Consider the following 26893-nt stretch of genomic DNA (forward strand, 5'->3'; position numbering starts at 1 on the left):
GTATTTCTAATTTAGTTTTCATCTGGGGATTTTTAATTTGCTCACTTTATAATTTTTTGAGTTGCATGCCCAATTCATTGATCTCTGCCCTCCTTAATTTGTTAATATATGCACTCAAGGATATAAATTTCCCCCTGAGTACTGCCTTGGCCGCATCCCACAGAGTTTGGTAGGATGTCTCATCATTGTCATTTTCTTCAATGAAATTGTTGATTGTTTCTATGATTCCTTCTTTGACAAATTGGTTTTGAAGAATCATATTATTTAATTTCCAATTAGTTTTTGATTTTCCTGTCCAAGTGCCCTCACTAATTATTATTTTTATTGCATTATGATCTGAGAAGGTTACATTTATTATTTCTGCTCTTTTGCATTTGTTTGCAATGATTCTATGCCCTATAACATGGTCAATCTTTGTGAATGTGCCATGTGCAGCTGAGAAGAAGGTGTATTCCTTTTTGTCCCTATTTATTTTTCTAGGACTTCATTCACCTCTCTTACCTCTTTCTTATTTATTTTTCGGTTTGATTTCCTTTACAAGTCTCAGGGCGCTGCTTCCACAGTCGTATACCTGTCCACACTGGTTTCCCAATTAGGCTTTAGTTCCTGGCTGTGTCTGCCTCCACCCATGCCTCCGCAGTGCCTGTGCTCTGCTCAGCCTGCGCTCTGCGCCCTGCGTCCTGCTCCCGCGCTCAGATTTCGCCTGCGTTTTTTGGCTTAATGGGGTCCTAAGTCTTGCTGCTCTCAGGAACAGGCCCCGGAGCTGCCTATGACTCGACGGGTGCCCCAAACTTGTTCTATTTCTTTTTAGCTGGCTTAAGAGCTATAGATGAGTGTGGAGGGGGTGGGGGTGGGGTGGTTGCTCAGCCCGCGATTTCGTGAGGGCTGTTTCACCCCTTTATAGCATGGAAATGCCTCGATTCCACGTACCTTCCACGCTGTGCCCTGTTGTGGGGGTTCCTCCCTTCGTCTGGACTTGTTTTTATGTCCCCTTGAGGAGTTTTGTGTGTGTGTTTCGGTCAGGAGAGGTTAAGAGCTGCTTCTTACTCTGCCGCCATCTTAACCCGGAACTCTTTAAGTATCCACACAACTTCTTTTTGATGGCAAAAAATTGTAAAATGAGTGGTTGTCCCTCAATTGGGTTGAACAAATGGCTGAACAAATAGTGGAATATGATGGTGATGGAATACTATTGTACTACAAGGAATGATGATCTGGAGGATTTCTATATGAACTGGGAGAACCTCAATGAACTGAGGCAGAGGGAAATGAGAAAAACCAGGAGAACACTGTAAGCAGAAAGTAAAAAAGTGCATTAGTGTCCAATTCAATGTAATGGACTTTGCTACTAGTAGCAATGAAAAAAGCCAGGAAACTCCTGAAGGACTTATGGGAAAGAATGTTATTCACATTGAGAGAAAGAACTATGGGAGTAGAAATGCGAAAGAAAAACATATGACATCACTAATCACATGTATATATAACATATTGTAAGAAAATATTTGACAGCCATGTTGAAGTCAAGATGATGGACAGTTACCTGCTTAGAATGTGGAATGGACTGAGCTTGGCAGGAGCCAGGACAGTTAGGCTCAAGTATAAAAGGCAGGGATTTGAACCCATCTGTTCTCAGTTGGGAGATATTTGGGTGAAGGTTGAATTGGACAGGTCTAGCTTGTGCTCTATTCATTCATCAACCAGCAACCAGCTTTCAATAGTGTTTCATCAATCCCTGTTTCCTGAATTACATTTACCAAGAAGATCAACAAAATCTATCATTCAGCAGGATAATCTTGACTTTAAGTTGAGGTATGTCCAGCCTCAACCAGGCAACTAACAATCAAAAACTTTGATAAGTTATATATAAGAAATGATTCATCAACAATATAGTCATCTAGATCTATTTAAGGATTTCCTATTCCCACTTTCCCAGCCATTACCCAGCTCCTCCTCCCCTAGATCTATTAGATATTAAATCATCTTAAAACCTACAACTTGCCTGAGCTTCATCAAAGATCTAGTGAGCTCTGGTTGACTACATCCTGTGCCAGCTTAAAGGAAGAGGCTTATTATATTCCTTCAACATTAGTGATCAATCCACAGTCGGACAAAAGGCTTTATCAATGACATGGGGCTTCAGTTGGGCAGAGTTAATTAAATACTTTGATTAGCTGATTCTTCGCTTGGCTGGTAGCCCTGGGATACTGGAGTCATCTTGAGTTTGGGTTAAGCAGATTCTACATAATCTTATAACATCAACAGCAGTGGGTGATCTTTTTGGGTTCACTATCATACCTAGGTGTCTCACTTAGGATTCAACACCCACAGTTAATCCAGGCTCCAGATTGTACATAACAATACCCATGTGATTTGGGGTTTAGGCTTTAAAAGATCACTCTATAGCAAAAATTAATAATATGGAAATAGGTATCAAGTGATAAGATTTGTACAACTCCGTGGAATTGCTTGTTGACCCTGGGAGGGGGGAGGGAAAAAAATGAATCATGTAAACATGGAAAAATATTTTAAAATAAATATTTCAAATAAATAAATAAAAACTGTTTTACACTAAAAAAAACAAAATTTTACAATAAAAAAATACAAAAATGTCCCTGTTTAATGTATTCATTTTATGGCTGCCCTCGTTGCCAAAGAATTCAATTTCTTACCCCCCCAAAAATTATTATTATTTAAGTATTGTAGTGGAGCAAAATTTAAAGAAATTTAAAATAACTATATATAACTAAACTTTATAGGATCATACCTGAAAAGAACCTTAAAGTCACCTAGTCTAATGATCTCATTTTAAAGATGAGGTCAAGAGAAATAAATGTAACTTGCGCAAAAGTAACACTGGTAGGAACATTCAGAGCTAGGTTTTGAATCTAATCTCATTTAGAAATCAATAATCTCTCCAGGAATCCAATCTCCCTAAATATTTAGCAAGGTAACATATGCAATTGTTACATAGCTCTATGTAGCTTAGACTCTTCCAAACACATTAAGCCAAGCTTTTTCTTTGTAACTACCATCCACTGGCCTAGCTCATTCCCTTGTGTAAAAATAAGGACAGAAAAACTTTATTCCATCTTCTGTATGACAGCCCTTTAAATATTTCTTTCTCTCCTAGTTACCAAAAAAAATGCTAACTTGTCCATTCTCTCAACTATTCCTAATCTAATTTTTTTCATACTATTTGCTACCTTGATCATTCTCTAGATGTCGATTTATTTGTCAGTTTTTATTATTATTTTAAAGACTCGGCCTCTCTATCTTGACCAGGCCCAAACCTACCACAGATCAACACTGAAGCTTTGGCCTGCTCCATTTACAATCTGGGCTATTCAACTAGGCTGCCTAAGGAAAGAGTCTGGTGACTCCTTAGTCTTGGAATCTCACCATACTGGTGCCAGACTTAGTACTAATACCCAATCAACTCAACTCACTGAAGTTCAAAGTTCCAGAGCTCAAGTAATATACCAGCCGCAGGTCTCTCAGTAGCTAAGATTACAGATGTGTACCACCATGCTAGTCTAATTTCTGTTTAAATAAGGAATGTTTAGAATTCGACACAACAATACAAATGTGGCAGTACCACTGCAGAATACAATAGAAATATTCACTACTTTCACTTAGAGTATTTCTTTCCATAGAAGCATAAGTACATAATTTGCTTGTACAAAAGACACATGATCTTGTTGGTTTATATTGAGTTACAGTAAGCTTTATAAAAGCTAAAAAAAATTTTTTTCACGTGACCTTCTAAAGGAGCTTCCTCCATTTTTTAACATAAGACTTGAATTTATCCCTTTTATATTTCATTTTGTTCATTTAAGCCCTATGTTTCAGCTTGGGATGCCTGATCATCTATTATAAGAGATAGAGCAATAACTTTTTACACCCCAGTAATTTTAGTCACTAAAACCAATATAATAAAATCAGTGAAATCCAACAGGGCCACAGCTGTACCACAAAATTTGTGTACAGGAGATAAACAAGACAAAATGGTTGAAAAAGGGAAAGGTTCACAGAAAATAAAAAAAAAAAACCTGTTACCCTGATTATAGGAGAATAGATAAGGAAAGAGTAACCTTAAAACTATCTTGAATATCTACAAGCAACTGACACAGAATGGATAAATTTCTTACCTAAGATCAGAGAGAAAATCTACAACAGAACTTTAAAAAAAAAAAGAACTTTAAATTTCTCATTACACTAGAAATATTTGATTGCAACAATTCATTTTATAGAAAAATTTCATTGATTTAAAAATTATTTTGCCCACTAAATTTACCACAAAATTTTTTGGCAAGTTTGAAAACTTCTGTAAAATAATCCACATGTGGATTCATTATTTAATGGTAAAGAGGCTAATGAATTTATGTTTATGCTTTTTAGGAGTTGGGTATCATAAGTTATATTGCTGTTGTTGATATTCTCATCAAAACCATATGATAATCTATGGGTTTTTATAAATGTATGGCATCAATTACCAGCCAACTTTAAGAATTAACAATGTTAATACAAATGAAGTGAAAGTGATAAACTCCTACCCGAAATACCAATAAAACTCCAAGATTATAGATTAAGTAATATATTTGTTTTTATATGAAAAACTAATCAGGGAATTTAGTGGGCCAAAATTAAAAGGGACCCTCCAAATCTTCTCAAAATTAACAAAGCTGGAAAAAATGGAAAATAAGAAATATTGGAAGTGCTATAAGAAAACAGATATATTAATGCATTGTTGGTAGAGCAGTAAGTTTGTTTCATCATTTTGGAAAGCATTTTAGAATTGTACCTGAAAAATTACTAAATTGTACATGTCCTTCGACAAAGCAATATCACTGTCTATATCCTAAAAAATAATCAAAGATATAAAAAAATGACTCATATATTTGAAATATTTGCAGTAACTTTTTATAGTGGCAAAGTACAAGAATCTAAGGAGATACCCAAAAACTGGAGAATGGTTAAAAAATAATCATATATAAATATAATAGAACATAACTGCATTATAAGAAATCATTTCAGAAAAGCCTGTGAAGACATAGATTTAGAATAAAGTGAACAGTAGCAGAAAAATGTTTTTACAATATCAACAACATTGTGAAGACAAACAAAAAAAGTTGAAAGACTTAAGAACTGTAATATAAAGACTTAAGAACTCAATGTAATGGCCAGTCACAATTCTAGAAGGCCACTGATGAAGAATACCACTGATCTCTTGATAGAAAAGTGATTCAAGATACAGAATGAGGCCAACAAGTTTATATAGTCAATATGGAAATTTGTTTTGCTTGACTGTACATATTTTTATGAAGATTTTGTTTTTCTTTTTTTAAGTAGGTTGGAAAAATGAGAACAGAAAACAAATACGTTTTAATTAAAATAATTTAATTAAAAATAATTTATATAAGAAGGATTTAAGCTTCTAGAGGACAGGAACTATTTCCCTTATTATTATTGTTAATAACTACAAATCAAGATCATTTTTGAACCTTACAGTAGCTCTTATCACACTAATTCTGAATGCTGATAATTTACTGTTTTTCACATGAAGTTTTTCATGAAAAATGTTTATGAAGTTTATTATAATGATTTTCTATTTAGTAAAAACAACTTATGCTCATGGACTTCTTCAGAGCTTTTATTCTCTTCTCCCTAAGCACTAATTCAAATGATAATAAAAACTGATAGGGCTTTAAAATCAGCCAACTTCTTTAAATCCATTATTTCAAGTCCATATCTCACTGACAGACTACAGTGTATGGATAAATCAGTGGATATATGTGGTTCTATAAGATTTCATGAAGTTCTTAGAAATACTAGAAAACTCTTAAAAATATGGAAATCTTTACTAATAATTGAATTAACATATCCATTTGTTAAAGAAAATTGAAGTAAAAATTATTTTAAATTCACTTTATATAAAAATAATAAAAATTCCTTAAATTAGCCTGGATTTTGTATCATGTTTCTTGAATAAAAAAGAATCTGACAAATGTCAAGGACGCATGCCAAAAAGGAAAACATGTTAGCAATTTCTCATAACATTTACTGAAAACACAGTTAATAATGTTCAGAATCTTGAATCCCAGAGCAAAAAAATAAATTTCCTGGAGAGTATATTTTTTATCATTTCCAAATTCTATCGTAAAATATGATTATAGATAATAGCATCAGACCAGTGTTCCACAAGTCTATTAGGTTATGCAGCACTTACCTTGCTTGAGAATCATATAAACTTACACTATAATTAAGGCACTGACAAATCATTTAAACTTAAATATTTGCTTTCAGTATTACCTGTTCCACTCCATGCTGACTGACCATCTGTAAGAGCTATGTCAAAACCAGATCCTAGATCTTTTTCCCAAGATACTTGTAGAAAATAAATTATGCTGGGTTCAGAAACTATCTGGATTTTGCTCACATTGCGCTCCATTCTTCATTCACCTATTATGGAAAAGAGAGAATAATCATTCATATTAGTCTTTCTATTCTCAAGGAATCTGCTTGTTGAAAAGGAAAAACTAAAACCTTACAATCAAAATGAATGCAGCTACATTATGATATTACTCATTCAACAATTTCAGCTATCCAAAATATAACTGAGAAACAGGAAATCCAAAAGATAACTAAGATTGAAAGCACAAATTCCATGCTCTCATAGCAAAAGACCAAAGTATATTTAAGACTATGAGAATCTAGTTGATTCATTGGGACAGCAAGGTAGCACAGCAAATAGAGTGCCAGACCTGAAGTCAGGAAGACTCATCTTTCTGAGTTCATATCTGGCATTGGAAACTTCCTGGGTAGGTAACCCCACTGTCATATTATGAGCAATATGTAGTTTCCATCCACTTGTTTTTTTTTTCCTATATAGATTGCTAGACAAATCTCTTTTGAATTCCTATGTATCTAATTAATGAAGTCCTATTGTTTTCTGGAGCTGGAAGCAATCAAGTCAAATGTCATATAAAAATCCATGTCTTTGACCTACAGAATCCATTAGTGAACTTATATCATAAGGAAGGAAGACATAAAACGAAACAAAAAAATAAAGTTCCCATATACATAAAAATATTTATAATAGCATTCTTTGTGACAGCAAAGAATTGGAAACAAAATAATGCCCATTGATTGGGGAATATTTAACGAGTTGTAGTACACTTGCTATATGAAATGACAAATAGGTCAAATATTGAGACAGATGGAAGGAAAGATGTATATGAACTAATGCAAAGTGAATCAACAGTCAAAAAAAAATATATATATATATACATACATATGTTATATGTACATATATACATATCCACAAAATGACTACAAAGATAACCACAAAAAATTCAAAATGTAACATACCAGATTATCGGGAATAAGCATGACTCACAAGAAGAAATATGACAAGACACTCTTTTCCTTCCTCTTTACAGAGCTGGGAAGTCTACAAGTGTTGTATATATTGCACACATTTCCAGACATTTTTGGTATACTGGTTAGTTATGCTAATTTTTTTCTTTTCTTTTTTAAGCTGTTAAAAAAGATGATTTAGTATATTGGATGGTTCATGGGGTTGGGGCAGAGTGGAAGGGACAATGGGGAAACTATAGTAATGTAAAAAAATATAACAATAAAGACTTATTTTTAAAAATAAAAATAGGAATATGGGGAAAAACCTCAAAATTAATAGTGCATTAACTTTTTATAGAAGTAAAAACCTGGATAAAGAGCAGTTACCTATCAATTAAGAAATGGTTTCATAAACTGGCATATGTAGGTAGAGAAATATTACTATGTCAAAAGAAATGACAAATATGAAGAATGCATAGGAACATAGGAAGCCTTGATGAATAGAACAAAGTAAAGCAAGCCAATAATAACCACAATAGCATAATGAAAACAATACAAAATGGAAGAAGAAAAAACTATGATTAATTGATCAGTCTTGGTCATAAATCAAATGATAAAAAACATTTCTCTTTTCTCAGAGGTAGGCAACTACAGGTATGGAATGTCTCATACAAGGTTAATACAGCTGTTTTTTTGGTCAGTTTATTCAACAACTATTTATTAAGCAACTATGATGAGTCAGACACCATATTAGTTGATGATAATACAAAGATTTTAGAAAGTTCTTGCTCTCAAAAAACATAGTTTTATGTAAGGAAAACAGTATAAATACAAATAAGTATAAAATAAATTTATAAAGTAAATTAAAAGTGGAACAGCCAAGTGCAAGGTGGACAGAGCACCAAATCCTAAAGTCAGGAAGACTCATTTTCCTGAACTTAAATCTGTCTTCAGACACTTACTAGCTGTATGACCCTGGGCAAGTTACTTAACCCTGTTTGCCTCAGTTTCCTCATCTGTCAAATGAGCTGGAGGTCCTCAGGGGCCATATTAAAAATTCTACCTGAGCCCATTCAAAAGTATTAAATAAACGAAGAGAGCATTCACCCTCTTTAACCCTAGCTTCGCGAACCTAGAATTTTTATTGGGGGAGTTCTTTTCACCTTCTGAGAAGGGCAAATTCCTCCAAGAAACTAGGTCCAACCCTAACTTGACGTCATGGCCCACCATGCACCAGGACCTTGAGCTAACATCTCATGGGAATATGAGATACCTTTTGCAATGCTGGACTGATCTCTAGAGACTATGCTCTTACATGTGAAAAGACCAAACTCATGGTCAAAATTCGAGAAATTAAAGCAGGGGGAAGACAAACACCCCAGCAACTTTTTGGATAAATTGATCGAAGCAGCTGAGACAGTCCTAGGCTTAAGAGACATCTAGTCACCTGAGACTGTGGACCATATTCCGAGACAGACAGAGAGAGAGAGAGAGAGAGAGAGAGAGAGAGAGAGAGAGAGAGAGAGAGAGAGAGAGAAAGACACACACACACACACACACACACATATATATAAGCTTCTGGTGATTAAATCTAAAAATGGGAAGCAGAGAGTTAATCCCATCTTCACAATTCCTCCTGTGATCATTTGGGAGACTAGTCTCCCCAGTTGATCATTTGACATAATCATCTTGTACCTCAAAAAAATCTTCTAGCTATAGGTGCATACAAAATTGCACCTTCTAAGATGAAACTACAATAGTCTGTGTTATTTGGAATTCAGGGGGTCCTATTTAAAAGTATTTGACAAACTTCCTATGGACATGTGGGGGACTTTGAGACTACATTTTCCGAGATCCAATAGGTTTCCAGTTTCTGACTTGATGACATCAAACAATGGGAACCAATGTAGAGCGTGACTTAAATTTAAGGGGGGAGCTGGGGCTCGCTCGCTCTGGTGTACGAGACTGACAAGATGGGAGAAGATATTGGAAGTGGGATTTTTTAAATAGTCAGGCCTGTGGCTCGATTTATTCTATCAAAATGAGCCCAAATAAAATATTAATTTTGCTCATAATATCAGCCTTTATCATTTTTAATCCTTACATTTTTGGCAACCACAACATTGGAAAAGTAACTCTCAATTTTTCAGATAGCCTACCGAGAGCATTTAGAATACTCTCTAAAGCTATAGCCATACTTTCTTTTTGGCCATCTGGCTCAGCTCTTTTGAGCAATTTTTTAAAAAGGGAAAGTGGTTTTGCTCGCCATGTTTTCGCTAATAGCAACAGCTTGTTTTTGCCTGCCTTCGGATGCTCCCAGCCAGCTGAGCCCGATCTACCCTGGGGGGGGGGGGGACACAGAGAAGCAGCTTCTGGCTTCTGACCTTAACCCCAAATGCCAGTGCCCTGCCTGCTACTGCCAGTGCAGACCCCTGGCTACCACTTCTCCTGATCGCCCATCTTTTTTACATCTCCGACTGATCCCTGGCCACCGCTTCTGCTGCTCCTGTCTGCTGCAGACTCCTGAGTCCTGGGCCTTTTTGAGTTTGATCTCAGAGACTGCTTCAGCTGCTGCCTCTTAAGATTTGGGAAGTATTTCCCCCCCTGCTCTCATTACTGACTTTTAACCTGAAAGACGCTTTTACTCCATTTTAGCCCTCCACGTGTTTCTTCTAAAGCCTGACCTAGACCCCCAGCCCATAATCTCTCCATGTGGGTTTTCTAAAAATTGACCTAAGCTTTTTTTCCAGCCCCTACCCCACGCTTCTATGGGGCTCTAGTGTTTACTTTTCAAACAGGAAGTAAAATGACAAACTTTCTTGCGATTATTTCAAACATGAAACTCGGGGGAACTTTGAACTTTAAAACCCCTTAAGCTCAGAGCAGAGCTCAATTAAAAGAACTTTAAATTGAACCAGGGGTGGACTTTTAAACCTCAGAACTGAATAAGTTTTATTTCTGTTTTAAAGAGACTCAGTATCTTACTGTATTTTGCTGATTGGTTTTGTGAATTAATTTTGTCGTTTTTTGTTGATTTTCATGTTGCACTGAATCATTTTAAGCTAATGAAGTTTTTGGCTGCTAGATTAATTCCATTTAAGATTTATTGTAACTCCCAAATAGTGAACAAAATCTATTAGAACTGATGAAAGAGGTTTTTTTTGACTGTATAGCTTGTTATCTGGTACTCATATTGTATTTCCTAATTTATTTAAGGTTTCATTTTTTACTCTATAAAAACAATGCTGTTCTATGTACCATTTATGAATATCTTACACATTTTAAAGGTATAAATAGCCTTATGTATACTGGATTTGCCATCTAACCTATAGGAGCACATGGCTTAAGTTTTTATTCTATCTTGATAATTGTGTACAACGTTGGAGATTTTGATGCCTTGAAAATTTAAATTATGATTTTATAAGAGGTTCTAAATTTTACTTTAGATCCTAGTCCCTTCTGTATAAATGATAAGGTTTTATATATTTATTATAAAGAACTGTTGTCTTAAATGGGTAGAAGAAACATGAAAATTTCCTACCCGGGATTTTTTATACAGGAAGCCAGGAGGGCTCCTGTATGCTGATGTCTCTGTCTTTAGCTTGCTTTCTATCAGAAGGACCTATATTGCTGAGGATAATTCTGACTCAGAAGGTTTTTTTTTCTTTAATTCAGAATTTTTTTTAGGTTCTGCCCCACAAATGCTATTGAGGCAGTAACAGAGTTTGTGGAGAAAATATCTTAGCCAAGGTTTAAATTTGTAATAAGTATATGATTTTTTTTAAACATCATAGCCAGTGATTATAATAATGGGTTGTTTCATATTGTTTTAAAATGTGTTATTAGAAATTATGGTACTCTATTTGAATGTGCATTATGAATCTGCTATTTTGTAAAACCCATTTATACTTACAGCTCATGCAAAGGATTAACAGGAAATGAATCTCATTTTTGGGTAAAAAACCCTTCACTAGTTCTAAGTTATTTATCTTTTGATTTTAAAACATTTTATTTTTCTTCCTTACATGTGCAATGCAATATTTGTTCTTTTCCCATTTTTTAAATCCTTGAAAGCATTGTTTCCTTATTGCTTTTCCTTTAAAATTTTTTAATTAGAGAAATTGATTTTTTTCCTTTTTTCTCATCTTGTACTGGAAGTACATAATAATCATTATTTATCCTTTTTTTAATTTTACAGTGATATAAGCTTAATGCAAATATATATTTGCTATATTATTAATCCATACCTGAAAAGCCTGAGACTATGGTAACCTGCCAATTATTGGTAAATATTATGGGACTGTGATTTAATGTCTCTCTGTCTGATTTCAGGAGAATTGCTAAAAAGAGCCACGAGGTCATGGAGACTGACTGAGAATCTGCAAAGAGCCAAGGAATAAAAGGCCATGCAAATCATGGATTGCAGAAGTTCTATGCCAACACTGAAGGGCTTGAAACTGGGGTTTGAGTTTTGGAGTCTCAGTCTTTTCTAACATTTTAGAGGACGAGAGTCCCCTTTAACTTAAATTCCTAGTGAAGCACCTAAGATTGGCTATCATTTATGGCTCATTCCCTGAGAAGTTGAAGGCAAATCAGACTAGAGAAAGGCATTCCCCTTATTTCTCTTATATAGAGAGAGAATGGCAACTTTCGGTAGTCAATGGCTCCTGAATGGGTAGCAAACTCCTTAAATCACTTTAAGTGGGCCTTGATTCAAAGGCCTGTTATAAGTTTATTTTTCCTTCTTTTATTTGAATTTTTTTTATTTCTTTTGCCAATTGATTCCATTCAACCCTGTGACTCAGCCATGCATTCTTAGCTGAGAAATGTGTTATTTAGAATTTTCCTCAGGGGGATGTGTGTTAAGTTTTTAAAAATCGATAATGTGGGGGAAAAATAAAAAAATATATATATATAAAACTCTTTTAGGATTAATTTCAGGGGGAAATGTATAATTCTTAGAAGGAAATGTATGTTTTATAATCTATAATGTAAAGTTTAAATTCTTTTGGGAGTAATTTCAGGATAAGGATTTTGCCATCTCCCCAGAATCCAGACAACTTGAACCTGTTTGGTGAAGGCACCATGAAGATGCCTGAAGAGCCTTCACTGGATCATGAAGATCCAAATTTGAACTTTGGGGTGCAGTTGATTGAACTATGGGGAGTTGAAATTTAGTTGAATGCATTTGTTTTGGATATACACTCTTATGCCAATAGGGGACTGCCCCAAATTGGCTTTTTGTCAATGCGGCTAGTTTTTATCCTTTTCTTTTACCCCCAAATTTCTGCAATTTAGAAGGAGACTAAGTTTACAGATCCACCAAAATAAGACCAATCTTTTTTTGCGCCGGATTTCAGGGGGAAATGTGTTATTTGGAATTCAGGGGATCCTATTTAAAAGTATTTGACAAACTTCCTGTGGACATGTGGGGGACTTTGAGACTACATTTTCCATGATCCAATGGGTTTCCAATTTCTGACGTTATGACATCAAACAACAGGAACCAATGTAGAGCATAACTTAAATTTAGGGGTGGAGCTGGGGCTCGCTCTCTCTGGTGTAGGAGACTGACAAGATGGGAGAAGGTAGTGGAGGTGGGATTTTTTAAATAGCCGAGCGCATGGTCCAATTTATTCTATCAAAATGGGCCCAAATAAAATATTAGATTTCCTCATAATATCAGCCTTTATCATTTTTAATCCTTACAAGTTAGAGATAAGAGGGAAATAGAAGAGAGAGAAAGAGATCAAAACCAATGTTTTGGTAGGCACATTGACAAAAAGCCAATTAGGGGGCAGTCCCCTTTGGCATAAGAGTGTACATTCAAAATAATTGTTCAAGTCCCTTCAGTTCAATCAATTGTACCGCAAAGTTCATTCAGGATCTTTTTGATGCAGTGTAGGTTTCTTTAGGCATCTTTCTCCAAATATTTCATTTTCTGGATTCAAGGAGTTAGCAAGCTTCTTTCCTTGAAAATTTTCTCAAACAAACTTTAAATTATTGGATTTTTATGAAAATATATACAATCCTGAGGAGGGTGTTGACCAACATCCAGATCAACTCAGAATACATGGTAAAGTTAGGTGGTATATGAATCAATTATCAAAAGAAAATCCAAAAGCATAAAAAGAAAAACAAATAGAAGAAAAATTAAACTTTGTGAGAAAGAAAAAAATCAAAATCAGAATCCAAATATCAAAAATCTATGTATATAAAAATTTTCAGAAGTAAATAAGAATAAAATCATGACAGGCCCTTGTATTAGGGTCCAATTAAAGTAATTTCTGTTCCACAAGTCTATAGGACAAAATGCAGTAATATTGCACTTACCCATTTATAGCCAGGACTTCAGGAAGTTGCCATATTATAAGAGAGAAAAAAAATTGATTTTCATGAAAAAAGGAAGTATCATTCCCTGGTCTGATTTTACCTTCACTCTCACAGATAGGGGGAGACAGGATGATAGCCAAACTTTAGTACTTGTTTAAATGTGGCACGGGGAAGGCCTGCATCTGACGTATATCAAACAACTGCAACTTTGAACCTCAAACAAGTCCTCTGTCTTGACACAGATTCTCATCAATCCCACTAGGATTGGTTTGGTCCTCCTTGACCTTGTGCTTCTTGGTACAGTATAATGGCTCTTTTGTGCTCTCCTTGGCACTGTACTGGCTCTTTTGTTTCCTTCTCCTGGAATTAGGCACAAACATTAATCACAGTCCCATCACATTTATCAATCAATGGCAGGTTTCCATAGTCTAAAGCTTTGGGTTATGCATTAATATTAGAGCAAATGTATTTTAAAATTATATTACTGCAAAATCAAAAAAGATTTAATATTAATTATATATACTTTAAGTACAAGAAATAAGAAAGGGAAAAAAATCAAATATTCTACTAAAATAAAAAGAAAGGTAATAATAAAGTAAAAATTTTAGGAATTCAATGTGTTCCCCAAAACAGTGATCACTTGTCTATGGACTTTTATCTCTAATGCATGTGGCATGATACGGTAAATTCCCTAAATTTTCTTGACTTTTCCTTCATTTTTGTTCTATCCCCAAGTCAGCCTTTTAGCAACTAATTCTAAGTCTACAATTCACAGGTGATAGACAAGATAAGTTCAAATTTTTCTTCTCTTTCTCCTTAAAATAAATTTAAAAAAAACAGCTGAAAATTACTTTGCCAGCAGTAAGCTGAAGTTGGCTGTTTTTCTTTACCAGCAGCAAGCCTACTAGTAGTAGGTCCACACCTGGGGAAAAGCTTCCACTCAGCCATTTGTCATGAGGGAGAGTGATTATTAGGCTGAAATTAACAAATTTGAGCCTTTTTTCCTCCTGGAAACCTACTTTCCTTTTTCTTTCCAAGCCCCATGTGTCCCTAGAATTAACTTAATTGAGAAGTGAACCATGGAGAGATTAGTCAGAAAGAGCAGCATTAAAGTAACAAAAAAACTGGATCTTTTCACCCTAAGAGGCTTTTAGAGCGCAGATAAGAGAAAAAATAGTTCATAAAAACTCTTATTGCCCCAGGCCAACTCAGAAAAGCAGCATTTTTCCCAAAGAAGGAAGCACATGGTCAGGAAGCCCATGGTTCTAGCTTGGAAGGCAGCTGCCTTCCATTGCCCCTCCTATACTTAGCCTTAGACTACAGGCATTATTCTTCCTCCTTCCCTCCACCCAGAAAGTTAAATAGATTAAGGTCTGTTTAGAAAAAAGACCACACCCTGACCCTCACTGCCCCCCCCAGTCAGTAGCTCCATCTACTGACAAAAACCAAAATAGCAAGCAATTTAATAACTAAATTTAAAACATGATAGGACAACTTTTCAGAATTTAAGGAGTAAAAATAAAAGTGTTGGACTAAATTTATAAGTGTGGTCATCAGGAATTATTACTCAATTCCAAATAACTTTTTATGGTAGTTTATTTACAAGAGGAGAAAGAGTGAAAGTAAGAAAATCAGAGAGAGTAGATATTTACTCCAGCCTGGTCTGAACTAGGCAAGGCTTCAGAGGTCCCAGCAAAGAGGACCCAAAGATACATTAAACAAGGGTTTTAGCCAGGAGGCCTCCTCCAAGATGAGGGGCCTCCCCGGAGGGTAGTACCTCCAGAACAAGTCAATGAAAGGAAGTCAGCCTTTTTCACTCAACCACGTGGTAGTCCTAATAGAAAGCAGTCCCCAGTCCAAGATCCTCCAGGGTCAAGTTGAAAGTGAAAGACCTTCTCACAAAAAGTTCTCGCCACTTTTAAAGACCATTTCTTTTCATCACTTCCTGTACCTTCCTTCCACTTTACCTGGTCTAGGAATGCCCAGGGGGCAGTCAGTAGATTCTGATTCATCATCCACCTTCACACAGGTGGGTCACAAATCTCCCCATACTTAAAGATGAGTGGGATATATATTCTTCTGGTGATTAAATAAAAAAATTGGCATGGGAGAGTTAATCCCATCTTCACAAGTTCCTGAAATCAATAGTTAAAACTCAGAATGCATGTTCCCACCAAAATATTGTACTAGTTCTTTGTTGAATAATATAATTGTAGCTTTAAAGTGTCCTCAATTAAACTTTAAAGAGTATTAAGATGTGTAGTTCAAAAGAAAATCATGCTGTTGATTTTCAGTTAATGCTTTGCTATTACAATTGCATCCAAGACTCTGAGTGAGAAGGTATTCACTGAGAAGAAAGTTATAGAAGATGTAAATTGTACCTAGTACAATTCCCTCATGAGGGAACTGAAGCCTGGAGACATGAAGTGATTTACTCAACATCACAGAGGAATAGATACAGATCCTTGGATATCAAATCCAATGATCTTGTCAAAATACAATATTACTTCTATGTACTATCTTCTTTCTAATGCTTTTTTGCTTGATAATGCTTTAAAAAAGAATTATTACTGCTTGTGCAAAAAAATCAATATGAAGCAATAAAAATGTTTAATATATATTGGCATCTGCAATGATTTGTGATCTTGTTTAGAGCTTTGAAAAGCAAGGCAAGCCAAAAGTATAAGTTCAGGTTAATAGTGTAAGTCCCAGGCATTCACATTCACATAGGCAAGTATGAGCTTTTGTTTTTAAGGCATCATAGGCTGTAAAAATATTTGAAAGTTTTTATTTATAAATGTACTACATGAACTATTACTTCCAAGTGGTACCTGTGCTTTCAATCCATCCCATATAGTTTCTAGGATGAATTTTCTCATTGCTTTAACAATGTTATTATTTTACTTAACATTTTACTGAGAATTCTAATTTCTATCATATTAAATATTAACTCTTTCATTTAGCATGAAAGTCTTCCAATAACAAACTCCATTCACCTCATTAAACTTCTCTTTCATTATTTCCCAACACAGTGGTTGTGCTCCAATGAAGCTATTTTTTTCTTACTATTGCCCACCCCTCTGCCCCACCCATAATAGCATCTATTCTTTTGCTTATGGCATTTCCCACAGTTATAAAATCCTTTTCTCTCCCATCAGCAATCCTTGTCTCTCACTTCTGAAGAAGAACATAAAACCAACACTTTTTAAAAAAAACTTCTCTCAGAAAGTTAATCTCACTCTGGTCATTCTGTATCCTAAGATCACACTTAAAAACAACATTTAATCTGCTCCCTTTAATTTTCTATGTGTGTGTTTTGTGTATATTTTATCTCACTAAAACCATTGTAAAATCCTCAGACTATATCTTTTAAATTTAATGTTTTTTTAATTGAAAAATTTATTTTCTCTCTTTCTTTCTCTCTCATTCAACATGCCCTCCTCCATGGAAAAACAAAACCAAAAAACCTTGCAGCAATAAAATAATAATATACACAGTTAAGAAAAACAAATTACACCATTGGTCATATTCTAAACTAGTCTTATTTTTGTCTCCATCACTTCTCTCTCAAGAGATGAGTAGTATGCTTCTTCATTGGTCCTCTAGAATCATAACTGTGAAAGGCATTAATGAGTTACAAAATTATCTACTATTTTATGTTTTATTTATGACTACAAAATCCTTAGTATTAAGTTGTAATCGACTGATTAATTCACATTAAGTAATAATCCACTGATTATTCTCTTCAATTTTTCAACTTCATTCCTGTTTGTTGTTAGATGTGTACAGGCCTGAGAGAGATTCATTGAGGTTCCCAGTCTTTATCGTTTTTATTGCCTATTCCTCCCAATCACTCATTGAGCTTTTCTTTTACATATTTAAACAGTATGTCATTTAGCACATATATGTTAAACATTTACATTAATTCATTTTAAAAGTCCTCAAACTCCAGCTTCTGAATCTTATATACTTCTCCAGTAAGAGATAAACAAAAACTATTTACTTAAGAATAAAATTAGATTAGATTTGAGGTCCATCTTATGAATGAAACAAGAATAAGGAATAATAAAACAATAAAATTAGTTACAAGGGAAGTTTTCTAGACCCAATATACCACAGATGGATTCATGAGAAAATTTTCCAGAGTAATAATTACTAATGTGATGAAAAAGTACCCAATCTAAAATAAAATAATCAAAGAAAATTGAATAATTAGAACTTTTTTTATGAAATTATGCTGCAATGGAAGAGGATGGTGGGCAGCATAGTAGCTAAAAAAAAGATATCTGCAGAATAAAATTTTGTTAGTGTTACAGAGAAGAAGCTCTCTAACCTGATGATGAAAGCATGATAGTAATAATAATTCACATTTTACATGCATTCAATCGACCAACAGGCATTTATTATTTGCTTATTATATAAACTGTGCTAAAAATTGGGGATAGAGGGAAAGGCAAAAACACAAAAACTCTTTTACCTCAAGGAACTTAGGTACTAATGCCTGAAACAATAAATAAATGAATTTTTGTTTTTCATTTTTCAATCATATCCAACCCTTCATGGGGCTTAGGGTTTTCTTGGCAGATACTGGAATGGTTTGCCATTTCCTCCTTCAGCTCATTTTATAGATAAGGGAAATGAGACAAATATGATTAAGGCACTTGCCCAGTGTGTCACAGCTAGTGTTTGAGGTCAAATTTGAACTGAGGGAAATGAGCCTTCCTGACTCTGGGCCCAGTGAACTAGCTGAATCCACTGAACCTAGCTGCCCCTGTGAATGAATAAGCACATTCAAAAGGACTACAAAGTAAAAAAGCAGGCAACCACAGTTGGCTGAGGAGACTATGAAAGCCTCCTGCAAACAGTGGGATTTGAGTGGAATCATGAAAAGAACCACGGGAAGCATAAGGAGGAGAGAAAGAGGGCAAGCATTGCAGGCATGGAGAACAAAGGAATCGAGAAGGAAGAAATATCATAGGCAAGGAATAGGCAAGTGGGACAAGTACCATTCCTGGAGCATGGGAATAAAATGTGAAGAAATTGGAATAGAAGAGACAAAGTTATGAAGAGTCATAAATGTCCAGGAGAGGATATATATATATATATATATTTGATAGAGGAAGTAATTAGTTGCCATTGAAGTTTACTGAATAGGGGCAGAAAAAGTCAGATTTCCTCTTTAGGGAAATCACTCTAGCAGCTACTTGGAGGATGGGATAGAACTGAGAATAGAAGGCTGTTACAGTAGTTCAAGTGAGATATCTTGAAGGTCTACATTAGGGCCATGGATATGTGAGTGGAGATAAGGGGAAATACTGAAGAGATGTTGGGAAAGTAGAAAAGATTTGTTGATGAAATGGCAATGTGAAGTGAGTGATGGTGAGGAGACAAGGATTGCACAAAGGTTATAAGCCTGGGCCACTGGAGGCAAGGTATAAGTTATCCTCAACAATATGAGGGGAATTAGAGAGGTTTGTGGAAAAAAAATAATGAATATTGTTTTATACATATTCAATTTTAGATGTCTACAGGACATACATCTGATTTAAGATATTCAAAAGAGAGTAGGGTTATAGCAGTAGAAGCAATTGTTGCTATAGTTGTTAAAGGGTTTTTAGAGTAGTAGTTATTGTTGGGTTGTAGTGGTAACAGCAGTAGTAGTTGTTATAGGGTTGTAGCAGTTGTAGGGTTGCAGTGGTAGTAGGAGTTATAAGGTTATAGTAGTAGTTGTTATTACAGTAGTAGAAGCAGCAACAACTAGCATTTATATATCATTCTAAGGTTTGCAAAATGCTTTGTAAATATTATTGGATTTTATATTTGTAACAGCCTTTGAAGGCAGATGCTATTATCAGATTATAAAACTGAGGCTGAAAAAGGTTAAATTCTTTGACAAGGATCACAAAGCTAGTAAGAATCTGAGGTTGGATTTGAACTCACATTCTATATAGAAGGCTGCCTGGAGACTGCAGTTCAGATAAGAGAACAGGGATGGATATATGAATCTAGAAATCATTTACAAAGAAGTGAAAACTAAATTCCTGGGAGCTGATCAGATTATCAAACAAGAGAGCATAGTTGAAGAACAAAAATCAGTCAAGGGCAGAGCTTTGTGTGTTAGGTAGTATGGCCCAGATGAAGACTGAGTAAAGGAGATTGAGAAGGAATAATCAGATACATAAGAAGAGATCCAGGAGAGGCACTGTCAAAAAATTCTTGAGAGAAGAGAGTAAATAGAAGAAGATGCTCAATGGTGTCAAATGCTACACAGAGGTCTAGATGAATCAAGATTGAGAAATGGTCATTATATTTAGTAATTAAGAGATCACTGGAATAAGGAAAGATGAGACAAGGAGAACACTTAGGAAGCTATTGCAATAATCTAAGGAAGATTCAAAGAACAACTAATCCCAATATTACAAAAACCATTTGACAAAATAAGCAAAGAAGTTGTCTTACCAAATTCTTTTTATGACACAAATATGGTACTGATAACCAAGCTGGAAAGACCAAAAACAGGAAGAAAACTACAGACCATTCTCCTTAATGAACAAAGATGCAAAAATCTTAAATAAAATACTAGCAAAGAGACTAAAGCAAGTCATCGCAAGGACTATTCACTATGATCAAGTGGATGTGGCCATCCTGCAGCTACAAGATATTCTTGTGTGGGTTGAGCACCTGAAAGGACAGCTGGGGACTGAGGGAATATGGGTGGAAGGATTAAAGATTAAGGTATGAAGAACATAAAAGAGAGGAAATAGACACATACAGGATTCTTCAGCATCACATCCAGTCAGTCAGGTGCTCTTCTGATGGTGTGAGAGAGAGAGTGAAACCTGCAGGTGAACTGAGTTTTATTGAGGTTTCCAGGAATGGGGGATGTGGGATTGTCAATCAAATAGGTAGAGTGATCGAGACATTAGCATCATATTGGCAATCAGAAACAAGACAAAAGAAAGGAACCCAACATACTGGCTTAGCTGGTTTCCAGACCAGTAGCTCAAATGGAAGTTCTACTTCCTCTATAACCCTGGCACCACCTCACACAAATGCTGAGTGAGTGTCTTTGCCATTATAAAGAAACTATAGAAATTGCATGTCAGCCTTCCAGACTGCAGACATGGGGAGAGGTTTGAGTTCCACAAAATTAGAGCCCCAATTTAATTCAAGTATCAAGAAATCAATCATGTGAAATATCAGAAATATATCCATAAGTCAGATCCATGAGCACTTTGCTCATTAGAGTCAGCTTTTGACTACATCTTTAATACTTTCATAATTCGTTCATATCTGGAACCCTTCATGGGATTTATGCCAAGAATGCAAGGATGATTTAACATTAGGAAAACCTTCCACATAATTGACCCTATCTATAATCAAACTAACAGAAATCACATGATTATCTCAATAGCTGCAGAAAAAGCCTTTGACAAAATACAACACCCATTCCTATTAAAAACACTAATAATGGGGCAGCTGGGTAGCTCAGTGGATTGAGAGTCAGGCCTAGAGACGGGAGGTCCTAGGTTCAAAGCTGGCCTCAGACACTTCCCAGCTGTGTGACCCTGGGCAAGTCACTTGATCCCCATTGCCCACTCTTACCACTCTTCCACCTAGGAGCCAATACACAGAAGTTAAGGGTTTAAAAAAATTTTTAAAAATTAAAAAAAAACACTAATAATAGTAGTATATATAACTCTAATAGTAGGAAAATATAGGAATTGAAGGACTTTTCCTCAAAATAATAAACAGTATTTATTTAAAACCATCTGCAAGTATCATCTACAATGGGGATAAGTTAGAGGCCTTCCCAATAAGGTCAGGAGTGAAGCAAAGCTGCCCATTATCACCACTATTATTTAATATTGTATTAGAAATTCTAGTGGTAGAAATTAGATTAGAAAAAGAAATTGAAGGGAATAAAGTAGACAATGAGGAAACTAAATAATCACTCTTTGCAGATGATATGATGGTATGCTTAGAGAATCCTAGAAAATCAACTAAAAAGCTATCAGAAATAATTAGAAAAAATCCCCAAGGCCAGATGGATTCACAAGTGGATTCTATCAAACATGTAAAGAATAACTAATCCCAATATTATACAAACTATTTGACAAAATAAGCAAGGAAGGAGTTTTATCAAACTCCATTTATGACATAAATATGGTACTGATTCCAAAGTCAGGCAGACCAAAACCAGAGAAAGAAAACTACAGACCAATCTCCTAAATGAACATAGATGCAAAAATCTTAAATAGAATACTAGAAAAAAAAAAGACTCCAGCAAATTATCACAAGGATTATTCACTATGATCAGGTGGGATTTATACCAAGAATGCAAGGGTAGTTTAATATTAGGAAAAACATCCATTTAATTGACCATATCAATAACCAAACCAACAGAAATCACATGAGATCAATGATGCACAAAAAGACTTTGACAAAATGTAACACTCATTTCTATTGAAAACACTACAGTGTATTATTTAAAACCATCAGTAAGTGTCATCTATAATGGGGATAAGTTAGAAGCCTTCCCAGTAAGATCAAGAGTGAAGCAAGAATGCTCATTATCACCTCTATTATTTAATATTGTACTAGAAACACTAGCAGTAGCAATTAGAGAAGAAAAAGAAATTGAAGGGATTAAAGTAGGCAATGAGGAGACTAAGCTATCACTCTTTGCAGATGATATGATGGTTTACTTAAAGAATCCTAGACAATCAACCAAAAAGCTAACGGAAATAATCAACAACTTCAGCAAAGTTGCAGGATACAAAATAAACCAACCTAAATCATCAGCGTTTCTATATATTTCCAACAAAGATCAGCAGCAAGAGTTAGAAAAAGAAACCCCAGTTAAAATCATCCTAGACAAAACAAAATATCTGGGAATCCATCTGCCAACACAAACTCAGGAATTACATGAACTGAAAGAATTAAATTTAAGTTTTTATGCTAAATATGAATGTTCTAAAGTAATATTATGGTCACCTATTAAAAAAAATTAACTCAAGTCACAAGTCTGTTAGCTGCTTTTAACAAGTTAGTTTAATAGAGATATAGTAAAAGAGAGAAATGTAGGAAGGAAGTAGAAAGTACTGCCTAGCTAGATACCCTATAATTTCTGTCCAAAGAAGTCAAACTCACCACCCAGCAAGGGTTCCACCAATGCAGCATCCTCCAGGAATGAAAGGCCTCTCCAGAAACAATTTCTCCAGAAGCCAGGAAAGGAAGGACAGCTACTCACCCAGCAAGCTGACTCAAGATCCAGGGAAAGAGTCTTCTCCTTCAGTCCAGCTCATTAACACAGAGTCCAAAGACTAACTCCAAAGGAGAAATCCCTTGGACCGGAAGTTCAAGACTTTTTATAGTCCTTTTTCCATATCAATTCTTGGCCCTTCCCACTTAATGGGAACCAATTGCAGTATTTCAATTTGCCCAGCACTACCCATGGGCAGGGGCAGTGGCCTCTGGAGTTGTCACCCACTCTAGCAAGTGACTTGCAAACTCTCTTAGTCCAGTAGGGGTACTTTAAGTTCTTGGTCTGATTAGCTAAAAATAGAGAAGGAGAGTTAATCCTATCTTCACAAACACAACTACAAAACAGTTTTCACACAAATAAAACTAGATCTAAACAATTAGAAAAGCATTAATTGCTCATGGGTAGGACAAGCTAATATAAAATAAAAATGACAATCCTACCTAAACTAATTTACTTATTTAGTGTCATACCTATCAAATTATCAAGAAATATTTTTATAGAATTAGAAAAAAATTACAACAAAGTTCATCTGGAAGAACAAAAGGTCAAGAATATCAAGGGAAATAATGAAAAAAAATGTGAAGGATGGGGGTCTAGCAGTACAAGATCTTAAACTGTACTACAAAGCAGTGATTGTCAAAATAATCTGGTACTGGCTAAGAGATAGAAAGGTAGATCAGTGGAATATACTAGGGTTAATTGACCTCAGTAAGCTAGTGTTTGATAAACCCAAAGATCCCAGTTTTTGAACAAGAACTCACTATTTGACAAAACAGCTGGGAAAACTGGAAAACAATTTGGGAAAAATTAGGTTTAGATCAACATCTTACACCCTATACCAAGATAAATTCAAAATGGGTAAATGACAAATATAAAGAGTGAAATGATAAATAATTTAGGGGAACATATAATAGTATACTTTTCAGATCTATGGAAAAGGAAGGAATTTAAGACCAAGCAAAAGATAGAGAACACTACAAAATATAAAATGAATAATTTTGATTATATTAAATTTTAAAGTTCATGTACAAACAAAACCAATGCAACTAAAATTAGAAGGGAAGCAACAAACTGGGGAAAATGTTTATAACAAAATTCTCTGACAAAGGTCTAATTTCCCAAATACATAAGGAACTAAGTCAAATGTACAAGAAAGCAAGCCATTCCCCAAATGACAAAGGGTCAAAGGATATGAATTGGTAGTTTTCAGATGAAGAAATCAAAATTATTAATAAGCACATGAAAATGTTCTAAATCTCTCACAATTAGAGAAATGCAAATCAAAGCAACTCTGAGGTACCACTTCACACTTAGTAGATTGGTCAATATGAAAGTAAAGGAATATAATAAATGTTGGAGGGGATGCGACAAAATTGGGACACCAATGCACTGCTGGTGGAGTTGTGAATTGATCCGGCTATTCTGGAAGGCAATTTGGAATTACACCTAAAAGACTTTAAAAGAATGTATACCCTTTGATCCAGCAATACCACTACTAGGTTACTACCCCAAAAAACTAATAATGAAAAATGTTTGTACAAAAATACTTAGAGCTGCGCTTTTTATGGTGGCAAAAAATTGGAAAATGAAAGGGTGTCCCTCAATTGGGGAATGGCTAAACAAATTGTGATATATAATGGTGATAGAATATTACTATGCAATAAGGAATGATAAACTGCTTAATTTCCACATGAGTTGGAAAGACCTTCAAAAACTGATGTGGAAAGAAATGAGCAGAAGCAAGAGAACATTGTACACAGAGACTGAAACACTGTGGGAAGATCATATGTAATTGATTTTGCTACTGATAGCAATGCAATGATCCAGTACAATCCTGAGGAATTTATGAAAAAGAATGCTATCCACATCAAGAGAAAGAACTGTGGGAGTAGAAACGTAGAAGGAAAATATTTAATTTTTTGCTTGTTTATACAAGCATTGGATGTGGGGTTTTTATTTTTTAAAAGATTATTATAAAAAATGAATAATATTAAAATAGGTATTGAGTGATAATACATGTTTAACCCAGTGGAACTGCTTGTCATCTCTAGGAGGAAGGTAGGAAAAAAGGGAGGGAAAGAACATAAATCAGGTAACCATGGAAAAATATTTAAGTTAAAAGAAATGTTTTTAAAACAATAATTTAAGCAAGAGGTAATGAAGTGAATGGAGAAAAAGGATCAGATGTGAAGGTAAAAATGGAAATATCTGGTAACTGATTATATATGTGGAATGAGAAAGAATAACGATTGAGGATAATGCTGAAGTTATGAAGCTGAGATACAGAAGGATAGAATGGCCTTTGACAGAAATTGGCAAGATTGGAAGATGGGAGAATTTGAGAGGAAAGATAATGTCAGCTTTGGACACTATCCATCAGTTAGTTGGTGATGTGACTAAAGCTCAAGTAAGGCCAATGACCAAAATGAAGAGAGAATGGTGTAGAGAAAGAGAGAATGGCATAGAGGCCTGGTTCTAGGAAAGATAAAGTAGAAGCTTACCTAGCAGAGCCTGGCCCCAGTCTAAGGTTGTGATTTGATAAGTTAGAAGTTGAGGAGCGATGGAAATTATGGCCAAAGAAAAGGAAGAATGATGAGAAGATGGCCACAAAGTGGCATAGTGGCCTGGTTTCTAATAAGGCAAAAGCTCATTTTATAGAAAAGATGACAAAGAAAGGTTGAATGGTCAAAGAGTTAATATGCATTAGATCCAAGATTGGTTTAAACCCAATTAGTTTTGTAGGAATTTCCTTATGGTAATGAAAAGCTAAACCTGAAAATCTTCCATTTATTCTAATTCTATATTCAATCTAGGTATCTAAAGGTCAGGAAGAAGATATGCCACTAAATGACACATAACTATAGTCTATTCATGGCACACTGGCTGCTAAGTAGCACAGAGTATAATGAGACTTCAGTCTAACTCTTATTAGCTATGGGATCCTGGACAAATCACTTTCTTCTCTCAAACTCAGTTTCTTCAGTTGTAAAAAGGGAATAACAATAGCAAGTACCTCACAAGATTTTTGTAAGAATCAAATAAGATAACATAAGCAAAGTGCTTTGCAAAACTTAAAATACTTTACATATGGTAGTTCTTATTATTGTCAGTTAACAAATTGGCTTCAAAATTTGCAAACTTGGGAGTTCCACAGAACCTAAACAACCACAACCATGCCCAAACAGATAAAATCCAGGCTCTGATCCTATGGGGCCTAGAGCCATACCAATTTGGCACTTCTGTTGTCTGGAAGGTGGTATGTATGTGTTAAAATCTTTAAGATCTATATGTCAGCTATCATTGTTGTTAATGAATAAGACACACTCTTCCAACCTTGCCCATTTCATTCCAATACTGCTTATTTGGTAGTATATGGGTAGAGTATGTACTTAAAAACTATACACTAAAAAAATTCTAGATAAATGAACACAATGAAAAATCAATTTACATATATTCACCAGAGTAGTTCAGCTATATTCTTTCTATGTCACAGAAGCCTGTTTAGGGGTAACAGTGTCATAATGAGGTCCATTTAGTACTTATAATAATAAACATCCTTGACAAGATCCAAGACAGATCTGCCTTACAGGGAATTCCACTCAATAACAAGTCATGTTTTAGCAAGCTCAAGTGTAGTTAAACCTCATTAACTCAAAACATAAGAGACTGAAGGGAAATAGAGTTTTAATTAACTAGGTTTGGATTACCCAATGTTTTAATTAAGAAGCAAAGAGTATCTGTAGGTTTAGAAATATGTTCTACTTCAAATGATATATTACTCCAACATTAGCCTCCATTTCCATGAAATATCTAAATCATATGACTCACACAAACATCAGCAATTTACTATCTAGTACCTTTATTTTTATTTTGACAAGAAAGTGAGTATATTTCAATTCTTCATTAATTATCTTCTCTATACTATACACCTGAAAA

At 34.9% G+C, this 26893-nt stretch overlaps 1 protein-coding gene across 1 annotated transcript in view; it reads right to left on the reverse strand.

Moving 5' to 3' along the window:
• The window catches only part of XRCC4 (X-ray repair cross complementing 4), a 393632-nt gene that overhangs the window by 336160 nt on the left and 30579 nt on the right, over nt 1-26893 (reverse strand). Inside the window, exon 2 of the mRNA XM_044680616.1 lies at nt 6310-6459. Coding sequence (XP_044536551.1) covers nt 6310-6448 — 139 coding nt within the window. The 5' untranslated portion in view covers nt 6449-6459. The remainder of the gene's footprint in view (nt 1-6309; nt 6460-26893) is intronic.

The sequence above is a fragment of the Gracilinanus agilis genome, chromosome 1 (assembly GCF_016433145.1).
Source record: "Gracilinanus agilis isolate LMUSP501 chromosome 1, AgileGrace, whole genome shotgun sequence".
NCBI lineage: Eukaryota > Metazoa > Chordata > Mammalia > Didelphimorphia > Didelphidae > Gracilinanus > Gracilinanus agilis.